A 19,077-nucleotide genomic window follows, 5' to 3' on the forward strand; every position below is an offset into this window, starting at 1 on the left:
CACACTGCCATAAGGTGGTGCTACAGTGGCAGAAAAGGTCAGTTGTGAGATGGACAGAGCAGAACTTGAGATACTGTAAACAGCAACTCAAGTGTTTCAATCCACAATGGGTGCATCAGCAAAATTTAATTTGATGGACATGCAGGGGGGGGGGGGGGAAAGAAAAAAAAAACAGCAGCAAGAAAAGGCCAGGGATTTCTGAGAAAGACTCATTATTAACAAGGTGGTGGGCATACCGCTAGTGACAAAGAAGCAATCTCTGAGGAAGTTATGTCAAGGAAGATATAGATGGATTGTGCCATTTTCTACAACCAGACCCACAATGAAGCAGCACCATAAGCACTGTAAAGGGTAAACAAAGGAGGTAAAAAACAGAAAGAAAAAGTTTCAAAAAGTATTTTATTTTTTTATTTGTTTACATCTCCACCAATAATTAAAACCCGAAGGAATGATACTCCACATTTGTTAAAGTTAATTTAACAACAGCACTGTGCTGCCAGTGGCACTAAAAGCAATGGCTCTGGTCAGATTCTTTTGTCACAGGTTCCTTCCAGGCAACAGTAATGTTACTCAGCTAGGATCTGTTTGCTGTTCACCATTGCATTACTAAGGTCATAGATAGGTGCACTGTAAATGGTATATTAATTGCATTATCAAGGTTAAGGATACACAGGTAAAAGGCATTGATTAAATAACTACCTTGAGCATATATAAAAGAAAGACTTTTTGTTACAGTGCCCCTTTAAGAGGCTGTTAATTTGTTTGTTAGTTAATTTGTTTATTTTATTGGTTTTAAAAGAGCATTTAATAGAAAGACTTCTGCGACCGGTGGGCACTGTAGGGGATGGGGTGCATTATTTCCCCCTGAAATATTATTTTAACTTAAATTCTATAAGTGCCCTTTAAAGATTTTGTTTGGTTACAATGCCCCTTTAAGGGAATGTTGATTCCAAGACTTTGTCTCCATGTGTGATGTCCGGTAGAGGCAAAGGCGGTAAAGGTCTCGGTAAAGGGGGTGCTAACCGACACCGGAAAGTCCTCTGAGATAACATCCAGGGAATAACTAAACCCGCAATACGCTGCCTCGCTCGTCATGGAGGCATTAAACGCATTTCCGGCCTTATTTACGAGGAAACCCGCGTGGTTCTCAAGGTCTTCTTGGAAGATATCATCCGGAATTCGGTCACGTACACAGAACACGCTAAACGCAAGACTGTTACAGCCATGGATGTGGTCTATGCCCTGAAGTGCCAAGGGCGAACTATGTATGGGTTCAGTGGTTAAGAACTGTTAACAAAAACAGTTTTTTTAAGGGGATGTCAATTAGTTAATTTGTTTATTAATTGATTTTGTTTAGTTGTTGTACTCAAAAGAGTACCAAAGAAAGATTTCTGAGACAATGGGTGGTAGTAGGCAAGAGGCAGACATATGCAATGCTGCATTCTGTAAATGAACCAACTATAAAGAAAAGGATTTGTGCCTAGTTTCATACTTCACTATTTGGCTTATGATCCATGTAACATGCACTGTTCCAGCAGGGAGGCTGTCAAGGTCTATTGCAGGGTGCCAGATTTAACGCTCCTCATTCAAGGGCCTAGACAACAGGCTTTCAATACCCTCTGAATGATCTGTGCCACCAAAGAATAATGGATGTAAATGTTTAGTTTCTAAGGAGTACTTAAAAATTCATACCTCAACAGAATTATGAGTTCTGGACTTTTCAGAGAGTGCAACCTAGTTGGACAGTTGGGTCCTAGAGATCTGTGTATCGCTCTGAATATGATTCATGACACAGCTATACAACTCCCCCTGCCCTACTGGAAAGAGCACCACAATACATATTTAAGAAGTGAAAACACAGTGGGCTAGATTTTGCAGTAAATAAAATGGTGAGGTTAACAGTAATCACCACTAGTAACATGTAAATCGTACAGGTACAGCGACTTCCAGTGAACAGATATGAAGAGTTAAATGTGTGAATCAGGAAGTTGCTGTGAGACATGTCCTGCTCCTCCTGAAATTGCGTGGTAATGGTATCTCACCAAGAGACTCAACATTCAAGTATATGGAATGGTGCAAAGTCATTGTATTTACATGATATATATGCACTGAACTCACCAGAAAATGTTCAGGCTTGTCCGTTCCAGTGTCCCCTTTTAACAGTGTGACAAGTCTTAATTACTTCCAAACAAACTCTCTGGAACTGAAAATTAACCTTAACAAATGTGGAGCATCATTCTTCCAGGTTTTAATTATCGCTGGAGATTTAAACAAATAAAAACAAATGCTTTTTTTTTTAATCTCTTTCGCTTAATGCCATCTTTCTTTGCTTTTATTAATTTTGTTTTCAGTATCTAATTTCACATTGAATATTTAAGTTGACATTTCCTGGTTCAACCTCTGCATTGCTCACCAATGATTCCTCAATCCGGTTGATTAAGGAAATACATAATTGCTTTCCCTGTACTGGATCCACTTCGGAAGGCACTGCACCGTTTTTCATTTCAAATCACTGCATATCCCAGTGCAAAAGCCTTAGGGGCAGGTACAAGTGCTGCTTGTTCAATGCTGACCACAAAATCTGGCCCAATCAAATATCTGAGGAGTTCAAACAATAGTTCCCATGTTTGGATTATACTTCTTCCATCTGACATTACGATTTGCAGATCTTGATTTACACCTTCATTCTTCTTTCATTAAACAGCACATCCCAAAGATTACTTTTGCTCAAAGTGCACTAATTATAATAAGTAGGTGAAACAGCTTTTTCAGCAGTCACTCTGCTGTGCACTTTAATGCATTTAAGCTTCCAGAAATGTACAAATGTTGAGAGTGTAACTAAATGCACAAAGGTTTTAATTCCCATTTCGCACAAGGCATGTGCGCTAAGAATAATTTTACTCCAGGAAAAGTAATGGTACTTCTTTATTTGGAGGCCCACTTCAAAAATCTGTATTTTAATGCAAGAAAGAACGTCCACCCTGTTGGAATAAAAAGTTTTAAATGTGACGGGACGATGGGAATCCTCATTCTGTTCATACAATTAGTAAACCTAGACTTGACTCTAAGTGCAATCACGTCAGCGCCTAACAAAAGTATTCATTCCCTGGATTTAAAAATTTTGGTTGTGGGGGTGTCCAGTTTATATAATATAGGCTGACACCTCAGAGCACTGAGCGAGTACTGCAGTCAGAGGTACCGTCTTTTAAATGAGATGTTAAGCCAAGGCTCCGTCTGCCCTCTCACATAGGCATAAAAGATCCTGTAACACTAGTCGAAGAATAGCAGGGGAATCCTGGCCACGACTTCTACCTTGGCCGACATCTCTATAATAGATTATCTGATCATTCTCACGTTGCTGCTTTTGGAACCTTGCTACCATGTTTCCTACATCACAACAATGCAACAAAAAGTATTTCATTGGTCTTAAAACGTTTTAGCACATCCTAAGGCGCTCTTATAAATGCAAGTATTTCTTTCTTCATTTTGAAGAGCTGATTTCCTGAGTTTGGTTAATGGTACAGAGTGTCACCTACAGAGAAGAGGAAGTCGTGGGCATGCCACTCCTGTTGCTATGACCATTAAATTAATTTCCAATGTACATATCAGGACATCAATGGTGGCTTCTTCACCGCGTCAGTGGCACAAATTCAGAAAAATTACCCTACTGGCACCGAAGGAAGCGGGGAGGAACTCAGAGCCGGTGACCACTCAGCCCAGCCCAGCCTCCTGGATAGACGCAGGCTCCTAGCGCCAGCTAAGCCTGAAGGAAACTGCATATGATTAAAGTTTTCAAGTATTGTTAATTTTTAATGAGGAGGTGGGTAGGGTTCAGATGGTCATGAAGGAAACCCAGCAAGAACAGGGTCACCAAGATCCTGCTGATTTTAACAACAGGTCCCCACTATAACTTTTCCGTTCCGCTTCCCACCCCACAGTCCCCCAAATCAGAAAAACCATCGGCCAGGAGGCTGCAGCCAGAAACCCTATGGGGATGATCCTTAGCCATCGCGATCTCGGGCAGGCTGCCGGTCAGGCTGGGGGTCACCAACTGAGACAGGGCACAGAGAGAGGTCGCAATCATCAAGAGAGAGGTTGAAGGCTTTCTTGAGGGGCCAAGTGAAGCTCTCCTGCAACTCCTGGTGCACAAAGAATGGTTTAAAAAGCACTTGCCTTCTGGGGCCAGCAGATCCCACTTCACTTATACGGTCAGGTTTTCCCGAGCCCTGGAAAACGTCAGGGATGTGGCAGCCGAATTTAAACATGTTAACGAAGTGCTGCACCTCTCCTAGACAGGGCACAAACATGGCCTGAAGCATCCGCCGTTAAAACAGCAATGGCGGGTTGGGGACACGTTCCCATCTTTAGGATTTAGCTGGAATTGTATTAGGGATGAGGGGCTTCACATATGTGGAAAGATTAGATAAATTGGGATTGCTTTCTCCACAGAGGAGAAAGTTAAGGGGAGCTCTAATAGAGGTGTTCAAAGTTAAGGAGATTTTTTTTTAATGGAGTAAATAGGGAGGAATTGTTTCCTGTGGCACACAGGTCGGTAACCAGAAGACACAGATTTAAAATAATCGTCAAAAGAACTAGATGAGAAATAAGGAGACATTTTTCACGGAGCGCTGTTAAAATCCGGAAGGTTCCACCTTAAAGGACGATGCAACCAAATTCCGTAGGGACATTTAAAAGGCAATTGTACATTTATTGGAAGAAGACTAACTTACAGGATTATGGGACAATAACTGGAGGTGCAGGACTAAATCGGACAGCTCTCTCAGAGAGCCAGCACAGACACAATGGGACCAAAAGGCCTCTTTCTGTGCGGTATAATTCCATGATTCTAACATTTCTATTTGGTCAAAATGATACTAGCCCATCACTCCAGACTACAACATGCATGTAAAAGTGCACGTTGCCACATCAACTCAGACTCCTTGAGAAAACTGTAACACACCACCACCACCACAGAAGAACCTTACAATTTCACACAGGCTGCTTCACCTTTAAATTGAAGCATTCTTATAAACCCTCATCAAGATTATTCATTGTACAATACTTATATAGTACAAATATACATACTATAGCCCTGCACAGCCTCATCCCTCCCAATCTCTGCAATCTCCTCCAGCCCCACAACCTTCCGAGGTTTCTATGTTCCTCTAATTCTGAGCTCTTGCGCATCCCTGATTTTAATTGCCCCACCACTGGTGGCTTTGCCTTCAGCTGCCTGGGCCCTAAGCTCTGGAATTCACTCCCTAAACCTCTCTATCTCTCTCTCCTCCTTTAAGAGGCTCCTTAAAATCTACATCTGACCAATTTTTTGATCATCTGCCTTAATATGTGTCCGAGTGTCATTTTTTGCTTAATAATGCTCCTATGAAATACCTCGAGACATTTTATGATGTCCAAGGCACTATATAAATAGAAGCTGTTGCATATCCCCTATACCATAGCACAAAGTATTTACACTGCATGCCAACGACACACTCTATGCATCATAATCAACTTAACTCACTTAATTCTGAGTTAACTTTCTTTTTATTTTAGTTTTTATCTTGTATTAGAATGGTGACAAGTCAAACGTCCTGTGAAATTCTATTTTCCCGAAGGCAGGTCTTTGGCTCGTCGTTCGCTGATGCTTCAACCTGAGCCATTTCTCTTGGCAGTGGTGGTTTGCCATTGTCTTCCAGTCTCAGGGGTAGGGCGAGAGAGGCAGGATCCAAGACTCTCTCATCCAGAATGGGAATCGGATCCATGCTATTGACACTACTCTGAACCACACGGTGGCTATCTGGCTAACTCAGCTAGCTGGCCACTCACTATGAAGTTACAGACAGCCAAATGGATCTGGTTGAGCATCAATCTATTTGTTAATATCTACCCGCAACAATAAATCCATCCAACAAAAGGTGGTGAGTAAAAATTAAAAAACAGAAATTTATATACATCAACTTTTTCACTGATACCAGTAATCAAAAGAAAACAACCACAAAAAGGAATCCACTTCACCGTCACCACAGAGCCCCAAGCGCAACATCTAAGGATTCATACATACTTTATAGAATTGGATCTTCAAAGTAGTATGTGAAATACTAGTTCCTTGACCTACTTGGATCCTTAATCTAACGCCTTGCTTATTTAAAGAAGAAACTTCCCAATCAGAACTCTTTTTTTGGAGCTGACTTATAGAAACAATTTCTCATTAATTTTTAACAACCTCTCTTTTTCAATGATTTTATTTGTACATTTTTTTCACTATTCCCATTTAAAGAAGAGTGCTGATTTTATCATCAGGGAAACCGGCTGGGAGGCCTTCCTGGGGCTGACAGTGTGAGGAGGGGTTAGACATGCCTATTTAATGACTGCTTCTTAGATGGATGTTAATGCAGTTCCGTCACACTGTCTGACTCAGTATCTGGCTCAGGCGCTTCAATGAACATCAATACTTAAAAATGTTATCAAATCTCAACAAAAAGTACATTTCATAACATTCTGTTTTTAAACACTAATTATCAAATCGGTTCAATCCTTCTTTAGGGGGGAAAAAAGAGTACTGAAGGTGAGATTCCTTCTTCAACACAAGTCCTGATGTTAAGGCTTTTCTCTTCAAGGAAATTAAAATAAATGGCAGCATGACCTTTGCAAACAACCTTTCTTTGACAGTAACCAATTACTACAAATGGAAGAGAAGCAAAATAAATAACAAGCAAAGCAAATGAATAATGGAAATAAAACAGTGAAGATAATGAAAATAAGCCGAAACATATGAAAACCGCAAACGGTGTTAACCCTGTGCCATGGGAGCAGGCTGCATGTGGGTGCTGTACATGTGGGGCAGGCCACACCTTTTAGGCTGTTACTTACTCCTCAGGCAGGAAGTCTATGGCACGTGTTTTGTCTGCAGTAGATAACTGGGACATGGTGTGGCTGCGGCGCTTGGTGAAGCCAGAGGAACCATAAGTGTTGGGAGCAGCATAATGAAGAACCGGTGGCCTCTTTGTTGGCTGGGCAGCAGAAGAAGAGCTAAAGAGACGGCTGAAACTGGAGGGAAAGACAAACAGTAGAATAACTGTAAGAAAGAGAATTAAGTACTAGTTTGTTACTACAGCCCAATGTTTATAATGGTAAAACACATTGATATATTTTATATATGTTTAAAAATCAAAGTATATTGAAGCCCAGCAAAATGAGTTTCTGAAAATAATTTAAAGGGTATACGATTCATCTGCAACATGCAATACCATATTAGTTCCAAGTCACATAATTGAATAACAGAAACAAGCCTGTCTACCATGACAGAAAGAACTATAGGCTTTCAAAAATGAAACAAACTTAATTCTCTCCATCTCCAAAAACTCTATTTGTACCTCTTATATATGCTGGAGCGTACTTGAAGAACATAATACATTTTAGCATTGAGATTGAACTAATAAACATGGAAACAAGAGTAGGCTATTCAGCCCATTGATGTCAATTCACCCTTCAGCTGGATCAGGGCTGATCTGCACCTCAACTTCATTTGCTCCATGTCCCTTAGTACCCATACCTAACAAAATTCTACTGGCCTCAGTCTAGAAAATTGACTGCTTTTTTGGGGAGAGTGTTCCAGATTTCCATTATCCATTGTGTGGAAAAAGTAACTTCATAATTTCACTACTACATGACTTAGCTGTAACTTTAAGATGCCTTCTTGTTTTAGATTCCCCCAGCAGTGGAAAATTTTTCTTTATCTACTCTATTGAATCTATCAATTTAAACACCTTAATTAGATCATTCTTCAAGCCTTTAAAAATGAAGGTAATACAAACCAAAGTTTATGTAACTTATCCTCATAACTTGACCCTTTAAGTACTGGTATCATTCCAGGGAATTTCCACAGTATCCCTACCAAACCCAATATATCTTTCCTAAGGACCAATGCCAGAAGGAGTCTGACCAAAGTTCAGTACAACTGAAATATCGTTTCCTCGCTTATGAACTCCTATGCCCCCGAGGTCACTATTCCATTAGCTTTATTGATTACTTCTTGTGCCTGTGCACTAGCTTTTCCTGATATATATTCGTGACCTAAATCTTGGTGTTTAAGCCACAATTCAAAGTTTGCAGACTCTATGCAACTTGGAAGCACTGTGAACTGTGAGGAGGATAGTGTAGAACTTGAAAAGGACATAGACAAGTTGGTGGAGTGGGCGGACAGATGGCAGATTAAGTTCAATGCGGAGAAATGTGAAGTGATTCATTTTGGTAGAAAGAACATGGAAAGACAATACAAAACAAAGGGTACAATTCTAAAGGGGGTGCAGGAGCAGACAGGCCTGGGTGTATATGTGCATAACTCATTGAAGGTGGCAGGACAGGTTGAAAAAGTGGTTCATAAAACATACAATATCCTAAGCTTCATTAATAGGGACATAAAGTAGAAGAGCAAGGAGGTTATGTTGAACTTGTATGAGACATAAGTTTGACCTCAGCTGGAGTATTGCGTTCAGTTCTGGGCATCGGACTTTAGGAATGATGTGAAGACATTGGAAAGAGAGAAGAAAAGGTGCACAAGAATGGTTCCAAGGATGAGGAACTTCAGTTATGAAGACAGATTGGAGAAGTTGAGACTATTTTCCTTGAAGGAAAGGAGGCCAGAGGATATTTGAAAGAGGTATTCAAAATCATGATGGGTCTGGAGAAACTGTTCCCACGAGTAAAAGGATTGAGAACCAGAGGGCACAGATTTAAAGTAATTGCAAAAGAAGCAGAAATGACATGAGGAAAGTCTTTTCATGCAGTGAATGATTAAGGCCTGCAATACACTGCCGCAGAGTGTGGTTGAGGCAGATTCAATCTAAGCATTTAAAAGGGAATTAGACTGTTATCTGAAAAGGAAGAAGAATGTGCAGGGTTACAGGGAGAAGGCAGAACGGCACGAAGTGAATTGCTCATTCGGAGAGTCAGTGCAGAATCGATGGGCCAAATGGCCTCCTTCTGCACTGTACAATTCTGTGCTCCGGCATTTCTGTTTCAGTGATTTGTGTTCATAAACACCTAAAGGCCTTTGGTCCTCCACCCTACTAATCTCTCACCATTAAGAAATATTCTGATTCATCGTTCTTGGATACAAAGTGTAAGAAGCAACACTACATTCTACCTCTGCCACTTCCTTCCTTTCCCCTAGCCCACTGGGCCAAATCTCCTCTAAGATTCCCCCATGCGCTAGCCCCAAGTGGAGTCCACAGCATCTCCAAACAGTTGGAGTAAAGGATCACAGAGAAATAATCCAGCCTAGATAGTAGTTCACTCTTTTCAGCAATCAGCCAAAAAGATGACAATGGCAACCTGCTAATTTGGTGACATGGCTACTGTGTGTTCCATACAGATTGGAAAATACTGATATTTTACTCACCTTGGAAAATATTACTCAAAAATATAATTTAATCATCTTAAATTATTTAAGAAACAATGCATTTCAAATGTTTATTTTAAATCTGTTCTAATAGCATTAATCGGATATTGAAGTACTTACAACTGCCAAATGCCTGATTTTTTCTTCTCCTGCATTGATGGATACTCTCGAGAAGCTCTAATAAATATTAAAAACAAAACAGTAAATTTCACATTCTGTACACATTGTTCTATTTGGTCAACTGACAGGCTGCTTAAAACCAAGGCTGCCAGCAAGTAGGATAGGCTGTTAATGAGTGGGTGAAACTTGGTCCTCCAAATCTGCTGGTCATCAGTTTAGAACACTGGGCCTAGCAAAATCATTGCAGTGTCGAGATTAATTCCCAAGGGAGCTCAAATTATCACACCAAACCAAACTGCCAAGTCAACCCAAGAACACCTGACAGCTTGAAATGGCAGGGCCATGCTTGCCTACAGTGCCAAGTTAGCCACTGCCATGCTAATTGCAAAAATCAATGCTGGCTGCTCCCCACACAGATTATCCCGCAAGATCGATCTACCATACCGATTAAACCACATATTGGTGTAAACTACACTGATAGTAATGTTAGGTTGTGCAGTATTAAGCTACAGCATAGTTAAGACATTACAGCCTGAACTCACACTAACATTATTGTTGGGTTTCCTGCCACAGTACTCTGGCAGCCTACCCTTTTATGTCCCACAGTTTAGAGTCATTGGTCTCTAATTTATGAAAGCTGAAATTGAAAGACTTGTATTTAAGGGTGGAAGATGGCAGACTCCAAAGAATGTCATTCATGGCTCTCAGCAACTCACCTCCACTAATAAAATAGAGGCCTGACTATTGCTAGATAAGAACAGACCATGAACACAACAGGCAGAAGCACATCAGAAAAGTCACGGGTGATTGAAGGCTCTTCAGAACAGCTTCCTCCAGGTACTTTGACTCATCCAGTAGCATCCAGCTTCACATTCAATGCTTCAAATATCTCAGCTGACACATGCTTCCAAACATTATTTTATATTGTGAAGAAATTTTTCCTAATGCCTGTTACAAAATTATTTCTCACTAATTTAAATGTATGATATCTGGTCCAACTTTCCTGGTTTATTTTGAATATATATTCATGGTCTACCCTACACATATCATTTAATGGTGTCCTTCCTCCCTTCCCACATACCTCAATCCTCTCCTTTTTAAACCGTGTGGGTTAAAGTTCTCCAATCCTTCCTTATATTCCAACTGTAAAGGCTTGAACTATGTCTTATTGTTTTTCTCTACATCCTCTCTAATGACTGCCTATGCTTTTAATATTGTGGTGATAAGAAATGAACACCATTCCATAAATAAGATCTGACCAGGGCAATGCAGAGCCCTAGTGTGACCTCTGGACAGCAAGGTCCTGACAATATAGCCCAACATTTTGGCTTTCTCGTTCACTTGCCACATTGCGCAGATATTGAAAGTAACAATTAAACCATGATGTTTGGCCCTTTTGTCTCCCTTTGCCAATTCAATGCACTGTTATGATCTTTATTCTTTATAATCAATATTTAATACTTTACATTTACCAATGTTGAATTTCTTCTGTGCTTTATCTTTGTAGTTGTATTACCTATCAGTCAGTAAATCTTGTTATTCTCTCTGATTCTACCTCCCTCGCTTTTTTGGTAGCGTCAGCCAATTTGACAATCTTACATTTCATTTTGATACCCAGTTCATTAATATGTATTAGAAATAACAGCGGTCCAGGTGCCAATCAACAGAATCCCACTTAACACTTCACCCATACTGAGATATTCGCCACAAAACTCTTCCATGTTTCCTATTAGCCATATTTGCATCCAATCCTACATTCAACATTTAGTTGAATTAGTAATCTTTCATGTTATACTCTGCCAAAGGCCTTCTCAAAGTTTAAATAACTAAACAATAGTTCCACTATCTACTTGTCTATACCATGCTTGAAGAAATCAAGCTTTTTCGAGCAAGATGGTTTCTCACTTGCTCCTACTTTTATCACCTATGTTGGAACTTCTATTTAACTTACATGTGTATCTCTTGGGTGCATATTTACCTTGCATTATTCAATAATGTGATTTTTAAAATGTTCGATATCTCTCCAGTTGAGATACCCTTTCCTAGCTAACTTCTCCTGGTTTGACCCTTATTCCTTTGAAATTTTCCTTTTTAAAATCATGTGTGACTCTGGTCACTTAGTCCAAAGGTTTCATTATTTCCATATTATGGGCGTTAACCTATTCTGGATCTCAATACAAATTAGCCCCGGTAGAATCAATTATATATCTGGTCAAATGGAAGTATGTTTGATAAAAGATCTCTGATTATAATTTGTGCCTATTATTTAGGGGGATGCCTCTGAAAAAGGGAGTAATTGGGGATGAAACTGTTCTATGTCAATGCTGCAGAATGGGCTCACAGCAAATTTTATATCACACATTATTTTCTTTCTCACTGATAAAACTGGCTATCACTACAAGCCACTGCACACCACGACTGGCAATGGTCAACTTCAGCCCCAATCCGTTAACCAAATTGTCACACCATGCTATTCATTTCAATATATTGGGAATCAATCACTACTGAAAGACAATGTGTGATATAAAGGAATGTCTAAACATTAACATCATCAACACATTACGCAAATGTTCAGTGAGATTTGCCATGGATCAGCTAGGTTCAGGCATGCATTGTACCACTTTATCCTTGATGGTCAAAAAAAAAGGCAGGACACAGTGTTGGGACAGGAATGAAGACAAAGCCACCACAGAGACTCTGTACAACACATACTTCTCCCATCTATTAGATGGGGTTCACCTTCCCACCTGATCATTTCAGTCCACCTGACAGCCTCCTGCAGCTCCATCAACCTCTCCTTGTATTGGTTGCGCTCCATCAGCACCCGTGCCATCTCCACCCGTGTGAAGCGCCGTCTCTGCGCCACCTGTACGTCATCCTGTAGGTTATGGAAGCATTGCTTCACCAGAACAGATAAAAACCAGCACCCTTATATACCTTATTACAGCAGTAAAGTGAATTTAACACATTCAACAAAACATGCAGCACCCTCCTCTGGTCTGGAATCCATTTTATAAACATTAAGCAAAAACGAGTGCAGGAGGAAGCAGCGTAACTGCAGAACATTCTTGGTCTTTGTTACCTTGCCCCTATGTTTTCATTCTTCTTGTGCCACCGAAAGGAATGATAAGTGATCTCCAACCACACCTGTCTAGCCAGCTGCTCAAAATGTACATTAAAATAGCCAGAAGGCATGTGTTAGTTGCCATGGTTGACTCGTTTTTCTGATATTCACCTCCTCCCTGTGGGCCTTCGTTTGGCAGTAGCACCCCAGGGAACCCAGTTGTTTTTCTCCCCTTTCATCGCTCACATCATCACAGTCTCACCTTTAAATGGCCTTCCTTCAGGCACAAGGGCAGGAAAAAATGGGTCACAGAGCCTTCATGATTTACACTAACAATGTCACGGGTCCAGCCAACAGGACAACTGTGCTTGCAAGAAGGCAGGCCTCCCTGAAATGTATTCATTTTTATTGATACTTGTATAAATAACTCAGAGAGCGATCGATTTTTCGGACACAGGAGCAAAGGAGAGGAGCAGCAGAATATGGGATAAGTCAGAGCTGAAAGAAAACTGTAACTTAGGCAAGATCTGTGTAACACATCAGCCATTTGCTTTTAAAATTCAACTGTGTGTGCACTGTTTTAACAAAGACTGCTCTACTGGACATTAAGCTGCTAATTCTTTAGTCCACCCGCTGCCTTCAGTTTAGTGACGCATCTCACAGAAATGTATTTGTTTGCTTCTTAAGCTTCTGATCCAAATTTTTGATATTTATAATACATACATTGGTCTGCATACCCCACTCCACTGTCTGTGGCTGAATCTAATCTGACTTCATTACACCGTTATAAACTGGAGTAACTCTCAGTTTAAAATGTTGGCCAATCCAACTTCAGGATTCAAATGGAAATGTGGCTGGATGCACTGACACAGGGAAATATTGATGAAAGTTACTACTTTGGGTACAGGCCAAAGACACAAGCAGGATTACTGACAACACCCATGAACTATTATTTTCATTCCTGGCATAAGGTTGCCTTTGGCAAGGCTGGCATTTATTGTCTATTTGTAGTTGCCCTGAGAAGGTGATAGTGAGCTTCAACTCCAACAACGCTGTAGAATTTCTTTGATACAACAGATTGGTTTACCAGGTTATTTAAGACAGTTAAGGGTCAACCACATTGGTGAAGAATTGGGAGCACATATAGGCCAGACTGGGTGAGGATTATAGGTTTCCTTTCCTAAAGGCCATCAGTAAACCAGTTAAGTTTTTAATGATAATCCTCCAACTTCATGGGAACTTTTACTGATACCAGCCTTTTACTTCATAATTTTGTTTACTGAAGTCATATTCTCAAACATCCAGGTTGAGATTAGTCCAGGCCTCAGTAACACAACCCCTGGACTACCATACCAAGTCTACATTGTAGAATATTTCGCTGAATGCCCTCTATATAATTTGTAGAGATAATTTTATTTATTTACAAGAGAATCTCTTAGGGGTAGGATGGTACAATGGTAACATCACTGGCCTAGTAACTCAGAGACCCAGGCTAATGCTCTTGGGACATGGGTTCAAATCTCACCACAGCCGGTGGAATTTAAATATAGTTAATAAAAAAATCTGGAATTGAAAGGTAGTCTCAGTAATGGTGACCATGAAACTATCATCAATTGTTGGAAAAACCCGTCAGATTCACTCATCCGTTAGAGAAATAAATCTGTTGTCTGACCTACATGTGACTCCAGACCTAAAGACATGTGGTGGAATCTTAATTGCCCTCTGAAATGGCCAAGAAAGCCACTCAGCTCAACGGCAGTTAGGATGCTGGCTTTGCCAGTGACACCAACATCCCATTAAAGAATTTTAGACTCTATAAAGGCGTCAAGGGGTATGGGGAGAGAGTGGTAATATGGTGTTGAGATAGAGGATCAACCATGATCTTACTGAATGGCGGAGCAGGGTTGAAGGGCCTAAGGATCTACTTCTGCTCCTAATATCTATGTTTCTATGTTTAAACACAAGTCTCATTTATTTTTCAAAGAATAGTCATAAATGAGACCTTTTCTTCACATTATCTCAATAAGGGATACAATTACAATAAACTTCGTGTCGTCCGGCACTCCAACGAGTGGCCGGGCTCCTGCTCCTAATTTGTATGTTCGTAACCGGACTTCTCTACTAATTGGAATGTCTGACAGCTTGATTTTTTTTTTGAAAAGCTGGTCACTTTCAATGTTCAGATAATACATTCTTTAAAAAATATATTGTAATAATAGATTGTAAATTTGCAGCACTTGTTCTTGAGCTTGACATTGAAATTATTAAATTGTTGGGTCAGTTTTGGTTATTGTGCCTGAACAAAGATATATCACTCGGAGCAACCGTCAGCGAAACTGACCGTTCAATTTTTTTTCAAAGCCGGCCTGAAGGTCTTAGTGTCAGATTGGTCTTCAGCTGTGGTGGTTTTACTGTGATGCCCTGCTGTGCTGGGGTCTTTTGACTACCCAGCTGCTTCCCCTCTCCCCTCAGAGGCAGAGCAGCACCTTGCCACGTGTCCAGGGTATTGTAACTCTCCGTTAACCAACATTTCTGATTCACCGGCACCACCATTCCCTGAGCAGGCCGGATAACAACCATTTTACCAAATACGCAAATGTAGAATAAGCTGTTTCCAGGCATTAGGTATTTCGAATTCCCTGAAAAATATCCGATGCAAAGTAATTTTCTTAAAAACCAAAGTGTTAAAGACTGGCATCTTGCGGAGGATTTTGCCCCTGGGCCGAGATCGTGAACCTGGTAGGATATGAAACTAGATCCACCTGCCGCGTGCCAGTTCCCCAGCTCCATCTCACTTTCGGGCTGTTTTTGTGTGGTGGTGGGGGTGGGGCAGGTGCAGCAGGACTGCTCCCCCACCCATCCCACCGGCGCCAAGCAGCATGTAGCTCATCAGGCTCGTTAAGAACCTACTGAGGCCAATTAAAGGAGGCTGAATGGGATTTTCCAGTTGGCCTCCAGGTTCCTGCAGGCAACAGGGACCAGCTTAGGTGCCTGAAGGCAGCTTCCAAGCGGCAGACTGTGGTGCAGGCAGTGCTCCAGGCAGGCCTAGAGGCCCCCTCTGCCTGCTTGAGTACAGGGCAGCCATAGGCCGCACTGTAGAAGGCCTGGACCTCAAAAATTCGCTGATTGCACGCACCTATCTCAAGTGTGTATCTAATGTGGCAGAGTAGACTTTTCTGAATATATTCAAACATAAATGTTTCTGATTAATCAAAATGATATTGTGACACTTTAGCCCCTTATTATTCGAGTTTCTCACAGCCAGTACAAGTCATTTACACAAACAGTGTCTGAAATATGTAAAATACCATATTATGTAAAGCAACAAATGAAGTTATGGTCTGCTGTAAATGCTTTGAAAGTTGTTTGAGCTAGTGGAAAATGTAATGCTTCCACTAACAAATAGAGCTCAGTAGCTCTATTAATGGGATCTGATAGTTCTGGCAGTAGGGTTCAACTTCCATTCAATGAACCAAATCATTTTACAGATAGAACTAGTTGTTCTCCTGGTTAAATCTGAAACTCCCTCTAGGGTTTGCCTCACACCCTATCTTGCTGAACTGAACCGCCCCACAATGAATAGTTTTGGCCAGACCCTGACAGAACCACGTTCTGGTGGTATAGCAAGGAGATGGGAAGAGGATGAAAACTATTCTTTTTTCATTCTTTCATGGGATGTGGGAATCACTGGCTAAGGCAGCATCTGTTGCCCATTGCCTTTGAACTGAGTGGCTTGCTAGGCCATTTCAGAGGATAGTGAAGAGTCAACCACACTGCTGTGGAGCTGGAGTCACATGTAGGCCAGACGAGGTAAGGATGGACATTAATGAACCAGATGGAGTTTTACAGCATTTAATGATAGTTTCACGGTCACCATTACTGAGACTAGCTTTATATTGCAGATTTATTAATTGAATTTAAATTCCACCAGCTGTCTAGGTGGGATTTGAACCCATGCCCCACAGCATTAACCTGGGCTTCTGGATTACTAATCCAGTGACATTACCACTTTGCCACCGTCTCCTCAGCAAAGCCTAGGCCCAGACCCATCCTGCCTTATGGTTGAAGGAGAACAGTGTGGTGAAGGGACTGAACAAAGACCTATAACAAGGAACAAATATAACTGTACAGATAAGGTCTCCAATGGACTCCACTGCGTTTGCAGTTCCTTATTCAGATCCAGGATTCTCATTTCCATTGTTCTTCATGAAGCTGGGAGAACAGGTAGGTGAACAAATTGCAAGAAAATCCTATCATAGCAGGATTATTTTGCTGAGATACAGGCCATGTTTGCTGTTGGGGTGAAATGCTTTGTGGCCCTTCCCTTTCTAATGCATTCCAGATCTTACCCTATAGGAATTTATCTTGCTAAACAACTAGGAATAGCAAACAAATTGAGATGTAGTAAGAGATTTGGGAGTCAGACAAGTCTCCGCACTTGATTCCTCCTCTTTCAGGTACCCTGCCCCAAGTGGGTGTTGGTGACCATGGACTTCCATTGGATTGGTCCATAATTATGCTTGGCAAAGTTCTGCAGTGGTTTGTCATTGCCTTCTGCAGTATGGCTGACCAGGAAACTTTCCTGCTCTTACTGCCTGCCGTAAGATTCACAGATTGATAATCAACCTGTTTGACCATGTTATTAACACACCTTCCATGGCCATCCAGTCCCGTAATGAGACTTGAACCCAGAGCTTCTGGCCCAGAGGTAGGGTTGCTACCCACTGTGCCACAAGACCTCCTGCACTTGACTGTGCGTCCAAAGGGAAGTGTGGGAATCTAACTCTTACCAGCACCTGAATATAAGAGTCACTCATCTTTTGTACATACAAAGACTGGGTTAACAATGTACTTTCTTGGCTAATGAACATACTCAATCAACTGTAACTAATAAGACTTTTCTTAGCTTGTGCTATTGGAACCATTACACCACACCCATTACTATCTGGCTGAATAAACACTGACAATCCAGTACACAACATCAAGAACTTACGCTCACGTCCTCCAGCTCCTCTTTGCCTTCTTTATTATTCATGGCCACGATAGCTTCTGATTTAACCCTAGAAAACATAGAAGTACATTAGGGACAGGGAGAGGCTCATCTGATGATATGAGAAATCACTGTTCACAGTTCACAGAGAAAAACAATACTCCCCTCATTCATTCTGATCTATTCAGATTATCCATGAACAGATAAAACATGACAGGCTGGAAACTGTTGAGTGCCTGGTTGTGAATCATATTTAAACACACTGCAGTCATGGCTTACAATCACTCCCAGGAATGCATAAGTTGCACAGTTTTTACATTTTATTATTTCAAGTTTTTAAGTTACCCCACATATTCCTCTTGCTTCTAGAATGTTTTGCTGGAGTCAGAAATAGAACTAGAGAGAGTTTTAAATCCAAGTCGATATAAAGAGAAATAAAAACATTTTTAAACAGCATAATATTTTAACTGCTGTGTGGACTTTGTGACACATTTTAATTGTGTATATTGGCCTAATTAAGGTTTCAAAATTATTTTATCTTTTCTTTTTTTTCTACTGAGTCCTAAAATTAAAATGTCTTCCTTCCTCCTTGCTTCAAAGTATAAACTTCAGTAAATTAGAGGAAACTGTCACTGTTGCCATAAAGTAAACAGCCAGAGAACTAGTGAGTTACTTTTGGTGTGACACTATGGTAATATTAAAATCACCCCAAAAAACTCTCTGGGATGAACTCTTGGGCCCCACGGAGATTGGGAATGGAGATGGACAAGGCCTGAAAATTACAATGCTGGACGGCATGCCAGTTTCCTGAGTCTGTTCCTGACGTCTGACATTTTGGCTGAGGTAGTCTGATAGGCTCGTTAGGAGCCTCATTAAACAGGGGTTAAGGAGGCTAACTGGGCTTTTCCAGTTGGCTTCCATTTTCCAGATGTGAAACAGAGAAGTTAACTTCCTAGAGGTGGGCATTCAGAAGCAGGCCTACAGGCCCTCCCTGCCTGCCTGGTGCAGCCAAAGGCTACCCTGTGGAGGAAGGGTTTCCCTCCTGCCCACTAACCCCCCCAGTTACTTTTTACTACAGCCAGCTGGAAGGCCTCTGATTGGCCCTGCAACTTCAAGAGCCTCCTCGCCACCGTTAATTAGACAGGGAACCCATCTCCGTGCCAATTAAAGGGCTGCCCAGTCAGTGGTCGATTCATCCCGGATGCAGGATCAGGAACTGGAAACAGTCACAGCTCATATTTCTTGCCTCAGGGTGAAAATCAGCCTTCTATTTTAATAAGTCAATGTAAATTTGACCTGAGAAAATTTTTCTTTTATTCTTGTTAATAAAACTTTTACTTTTAATGTTTAAAATCCCAGAAGTGTTACTGGACTTCTTACTGCTGAGATCAGCACGTCATCTTCTCGTTTTTCAGAAGACATTAAAAAAAGGGTATGGCCCAAAGGCCAGGTTTCCCTCTGGGATTTGGTTTGTGCTGCAATTAACACCGGCTGTGGTCACAA

General features: G+C 41.0%; 1 protein-coding gene across 10 annotated transcripts in view; it reads right to left on the reverse strand.

Annotated features, from left to right (window-relative positions):
- mapk8ip3 (mitogen-activated protein kinase 8 interacting protein 3) overlaps positions 1-19,077 on the reverse strand; it is a 202,757-nt gene that overhangs the window by 69,040 nt on the left and 114,640 nt on the right. For 9 of the 10 annotated variants that reach the window (XM_078559079.1, XM_078559071.1, XM_078559076.1 and 6 more), the window contains exons 11-14: positions 17,578-17,644; positions 12,268-12,398; positions 9,521-9,577; positions 6,871-7,047 (exon numbers count right to left, since the gene is read on the reverse strand). In XM_078559079.1, the coding sequence (XP_078415205.1) occupies positions 6,871-7,047; positions 9,521-9,577; positions 12,268-12,398; positions 17,578-17,644 (432 nt within the window). The remainder of the gene's footprint in view (positions 1-6,870; positions 7,048-9,520; positions 9,578-12,267; positions 12,399-17,577; positions 17,645-19,077) is intronic. The other variant, XM_078559072.1, reaches the window with a different exon arrangement.

This window comes from Cetorhinus maximus, chromosome 15 (assembly GCF_964194155.1).
Source record: "Cetorhinus maximus chromosome 15, sCetMax3.hap1.1, whole genome shotgun sequence".
In the NCBI taxonomy this organism is placed as follows: Eukaryota; Metazoa; Chordata; class Chondrichthyes; order Lamniformes; family Cetorhinidae; genus Cetorhinus; species Cetorhinus maximus.